The 5,662-nt window shown below is 41.3% G+C and overlaps 1 protein-coding gene across 3 annotated transcripts in view; it reads left to right on the plus strand.

Annotated features, from left to right (window-relative positions):
- Positions 1–3,524, plus strand: part of LOC143025278 (small ribosomal subunit protein uS3-like) — a 16,130-nt gene extending 12,606 nt beyond the window's left edge. For all 3 annotated transcript variants that reach the window (XM_076184749.1, XM_076184748.1, XM_076184747.1), the window contains exons 4-5: positions 906–1,093; positions 2,947–3,524. In XM_076184749.1, the coding sequence (XP_076040864.1) occupies positions 906–1,093; positions 2,947–3,125 (367 nt within the window). In that variant the 3' untranslated portion in view covers positions 3,126–3,524. The remainder of the gene's footprint in view (positions 1–905; positions 1,094–2,946) is intronic.
- The last annotated feature ends 2,138 nt before the right edge of the window (positions 3,525–5,662 follow it).

The raw sequence follows: 5,662 nt of genomic DNA on the forward strand, positions 1-5,662 counted from the left end.
TGTTCTAGCTGACAAAAGGTGACTGCTTCCTTCCTCATATAATTATAAGCTAGCAACATGGGAATTATCTCATACTCCTGATTAAAGATGGGAGGGCTTTAAGAGGTCATGGAAGTAAATTGAGAAAGAGCACATGTCAATAGGATGTGAAGAAATGCAGTTTTCCATATAGATGTATAGATATGTGGAATAGCTTAGGTGATATAGCCCAAACTCAAACAATACATATCAAGTACCTTCTCTATGTCCAGGTACAGCTGCACAGAAAACTATCGTTAGTAAATCACGCTAATCATTTTGACACAAAACAACGAAAGTATTTGAGACAAGTTGAAGTCTCCATCGGAAATAAGATTATCATGTCATAGTGAATCCATATGAACTCCGGAACTATTATTCGATTCATATTCATTCAGAAAGAATGCGAACAATTCGAACCCCAGAAATACCAACCCTTCGGTATCATAAGGTTATGTTCATTAGCGAATGTTTCGACACCCCTACTAACGATAGTTTTCTGTGTAGCTGTACACACAGTCCACCTATCCCTCTCACTCTTGCAGGACATCATTCACTCTCAAGTATTGATGATGATATGATATGGTTTAACGTCACACACTCCCCCCTATCAGGAGGCTAGAACGGTGCCCCTCACAGAGGGCTTTGTAGCGTAAAAGCTTAAAAGGTTCAACACATGTGACCTTCCAGATCTGAAGCCAGACTGATTGTCAGAATGTTCATCTTTTTAAGATATGTGGTTCATCGATCTTTCACAATTCTTTCACATAATTTCACTATTGTGCTGGTTTGTGACACTGGCCTATAATTATTGTTTTTATCTTGTAGTTGATACTAGTGCTTGGTTGTGGCCTTTTATTATTTATCATTTATTTACTCCTTCAAAGAGCCAGCTACAGCATCATGCGGTTCATCATGCAGTCAGGTGCACAGGGCTGTGAGGTGATTGTGTCAGGGAAGCTGAGGGGTCAGAGGGCAAAGACTTTGAAGGTGAGGGATGGCATGATGGTCAAGGCTGGCCAGCCCGTCACTGACTTTGTGGACTCCTCCACCAAACAGGTCACCCTGAGGCAAGGTGAGTGGAAGAGTGGTTACATCTTATAAGATGTTTTACTCTAACATAGATGAATGGTGTGTCTCATTGCATTCTCTCTAGCTGGAGCAGTGTGGCAGTAGGGATGACCCCTCATCCATAATGACCAAAGATAGGAGGGACTGAATGGGTAGGTCGATGGGTATGGCACAAGTGGAAGGTGGACGTATGTGTTGACTGAGCCACTATCTTACAATATGGTTGAACGTCACAAACTCCCACCCTATCGGAAGGCTAGGATGGTGCCCCTCACAAAGGACTTCGTAGTATGGAATTTAATTAACCATGCCCATGGTTCAACTTTGGTGGTGGCTGGATTCGAACCACTATTCCCTCGACCTTCACCTCAAGTAATGACACCCTAACCTGCTCAGCCTCCATCTTATAAAGGGGAAAGAGCTTTTTGGTATATGTATGTACACTCATCCCTCAACTTAAGAGACAAAAGAAGGGTAACGTCAGTCTGATAAATTCAGTATATTTATTGTAATATAATATCAGACTTACCAAAGATTGTGAAGATGTGTTTTTTATATGGTACAGTATGGGGGACCATAATTTTTTTATTCTCTGGATTGTGTCTGTTGCCTCCAAAACCACTCGCCCCACGATTTAACAGATCCTCATTTTATAGATACTTACCTTGTATATTACCCAAGGTGCCTGTCACCCCATCCATCCATCTGTCCATCCCATTCTCGGTCACTCCATCTTGGAAAAGTAGGTGTGGAGGTGAATTATAAGAGTAAGGAACAGGTATTTGGAGGTAAATGCAAAAAGAAGGCTGTGTACAGGAGTGGTTGTTGTTGTTGTTGTCGTTCCCTAGACTGTCTGTCCGAGCAGTCCCATCTCCCCAAGTGGACAGGAGTGGTTGTACTTGGTGCTGTGTAGAGCAGAGACCAAGAGTAGAAGAGAAATGGAGAGAAAGAGACTGAATGTTTTGGAGATAAAGTGTATGAGAAGTATGACAGGTATTACAAAAATTGACAGAGGTGAGGCAAAGAACAGGAACTATCAGATAGAGTAAATCAAAGAGCACTGAGATGCTATGGGTTTATGAAAAGAATGAATGAGGAAATGCTAGAAAAGAGGATGTGGAAAGCAGAAGTGGATGGAATGAGCTTGGTAGGACAACCAAGAATGAAATGAATGAATAGGGTGAAGGGGACCAAGGATGCACATAGAATGTCAAGCTGAGACAAGAGAGTGCAAAAGACAGGAGTAAGTGATAATAGTAGTTGTTGTCTCGAGTGTCTTTGACTGGAAACCTTCATCCCCTTTGTGGCTGGAAATTGTCCTTGGAACCACCCACAAGAAAAATATTCAAACCATTGTCAATGTTGTATTAGTGTGGGACAGTTTCTGTGTCATTGGTTTGTCATAGTATGAGAAATAGTTGCCATTTGTCTCCTGTCTTTTTGTGAAGAAGTGGAGAAAGTGCAATTTATGTTGGTGAGATATCTTGGGCCCAGTCCACAGACAGAATGTCAGCCTCCTGGGGCTGCACCTCCAGATGTTGGTGAGGATGTTGGCAGGTTTTGATTGTGGGCATCAAAGAGATCATTGTCTCCAATGTCCATCTTGCAGAGATGGACAAGGATTGTGAATGGATGAATGGACATGGTCTGAATGTATGTTCTTATGTGCTTCAAAATTATACTTTGGATGAAGAGGCCAGGATAAGCATATGGTGAAGCAATGGAAGTATAGTTCTTTTCCTGTATTTTACCTGTAAGTACAATTAAGTAAATACATAATGTTTGCATAGGCACTAACAGTAATCTTATATTGAGAACATATCTTTGGCAATACCCTAAAAGTAGTCTCACCCTCAGGATCACTGGGCCTGAAGGTAAAAATTATGTTGCCAACAGACAAGGAAGGCAAGGTGGGACCCTGCTATATCTTTCCAGACCACATAACCATTTTGGAACCCAGTGATGAAGATAACAATGCCCACAAGAAAAAGGACCAAGGTTTATTGCCAAGAACACTCAAACCTGTAAAATCCTAGAGCAGCAGCTGATGCCTCCCTTTCTCTCTCTCTCACCCTCTTTCTCCCTTTCTTACTCTTTTCCTTAGACCCTTCCTCTTCCTCACACCCCACCTCTCCCTCACACCTTTCATCTGCCTCACACCTTCCTCATTCATCCCCCCTCATATTGCATCTCCTTACCATTGTTTTTCCCTTTCTCTTCTCCTTCTCTCTTTTCCCCTCTCTCTTTCCCTCTCCCTCTTGTAATCTCTCACTCTCCTATCTGTATTTATATTTTATTTATATATGCTAAAAAAGATACTTATGTTCACAAAGGAGCTTTTTTCCATTAATTAATGGATGAATTAATTATTTCATGCATTTTACCGTGTTAACCTGTGGTCCAACTACAATTATGAATTTAGTTTTTTTGGAGAACAAATTACTATATTAAACTTCAGTGCATTTTATTTCCGTTCTTCCATGAAATGGTAGAAATGGATGGAAACCTCTATGACCCTCTTCAATCTGATGATGAAACTCTGTACCAGCTAACTCAGATAATTTTGTTCATCTTGATCATAGCTCTCAAAGTAATGTGCGTGTGTGTGTGTATATATATGTATATTATAACCCCCCCCCCCCCATGGTGGAGAAAAAGAATTCTGCCACCATGTTTCCCATGTGTGTCCTTAAAGTCAACCAAGTGGGACAGAGTGATGGGACTAGGAACCCTACTCTTTATGTTCCTCCAGTGAAAAGTCAAATCATAACAGGGTCTAGGACTCCAACCGAAACCCTAGTAAATGTATTGTGGCACAGAGAAGAGTACATGGGAAGAGATTAACTGTAAGAAGAAAGATGAATGTGTTAGCATTAAGTGAAACTAAATTGAAAGGAGGGGTCAATTTTGAGTTTTGGATTGTGGTGGGGAGGATGTTAGGAGAGATTAGGAATCTGGTAACAAGAAAGTGTGTGTGAAATAGAGGGAAATATCTTCAAGAAAAATGTGAGTAAAGGTGAGATTGGGATGGGAGATGTGGGTTTTTGTGAGTGCATACAGTCTTGGTTGTGAGAAAAATAAAGAAGAAAAGGAGGCTTTTTAGATCAATTTAAATTAGTGTATAGAGAATTCAGAGGTATGTAGGTGTAGTGATGATGGGGGACCTCAATGCTAGAGTACAAGATGAGCCATTAGATGGACTATTAAGGAGATTTGAGATGCCAGGTGAGAATTATAGTGGAGAAATGATGCTGGAAATGTGTTTAGAGAATTGATGATACCTAACACAGTGTTTAAGAAGAGAGCTAAGCATAATTTTATGTGGGAAAGGATAATAGAGGGAAGGGTAGTTGGTAAGGCATTAATGGAGTATGTAGTAATACCCAAAGGGAGGATTGGAAGAGTTCTGATCATTCATATTTTCAGGAAACGGAGTAGGGGATTGTTGTATAGTTTTGTGGTTGAAGGGAAACTGAAAGCAGAAGAAAAGGGAGGTAGGTTGATCAGTACTTAAAGTGAACAAATTAAATAAAAGAATATAAAAAGCTGAGAGAAATGTGGAAGGTAGTGAGGGATAAAGGAAACGGAAGAAGAATGGTTATGTTTCAAGGAGGAAGTGTGGAATAAAGAAAAAGGGGGGAACTGAAGGAGAGATAGCAAAATGGGATTTAGAGGTGAAGGCACTGGTGGAAGAGTGTGTGAGGATTGGCTGCAAAGTAGAACAAAGGAAGCAGAGCTGGGCACGTTCCTAGGTGCGTCCCTCGGTGTCCTGACTGACACATATATAGTCAGAACACCTAGGAACGTGCCCTGCTCTGAAAGGAAGCATATAAGAGGTACTGGAAGAAAGGAAAAACGAAATGCAGGGTAAGGGAGGCAAAGAGGAAGGCAGATGTGCAATGAGATTGGAGTTTGAGAATTTTGAAAAGAATATAAAGTTGTTTGGGAAGTGAAGAGAGTGGGAGGTGGATTTAAATGTAAGAATCATGGTCGGGGTTAAAGTAGAAAAGGTGATGTGGAAAGGGAGCTGGTAGATAAGATTGATCAAAGAATACTGGGATGGTTAGGGCATATGGAAAGGATGAATGAAGAAAGACCGGAGTATTCCTGAAATAAAATTAGATAATCTGCCAACAAATACACCAGGTCTTCATTCAATCAGCCATTTGGATTCCACTGCTGAATATAGACATCTTCCATTGGTCACACGCACGCACAAACTTCTGCCATGTCACTACTGTAAACCTATCTCATCTCTCCATATTCTGTCTGGTATCTCCCCTCCGTGCTTCCTATCTCGCGGCCTCCAGTCAGTAACAAAATTGCCATCTTTCTGGTTACCTGCCCTGTCTAGTTCTGGTTCCTTGTGTTCCTCAGTGTATTTTCCTTCAATTTGATTGGTTGTATTTCCCGACAAAAGACTACATTATTCATGACGGTGTATCCAGGGCAGTGGACAAGATGCAGGGATGACCCGTCATCCAGGAGGTGCGAAGAGTGAGGGAAAAGGGTAGAAGGGAGTGGAGTATGTAGGGGATGGAATGGGTGGGAGTGGTTTCTATGCCTCTGTTTT

The sequence above is a fragment of the Oratosquilla oratoria genome, chromosome 5, assembly GCF_046742065.1.
Source record: "Oratosquilla oratoria isolate Oo_2021 chromosome 5, ASM4674206v1, whole genome shotgun sequence".
NCBI classification, from domain to species: Eukaryota; Metazoa; Arthropoda; class Malacostraca; order Stomatopoda; family Squillidae; genus Oratosquilla; species Oratosquilla oratoria.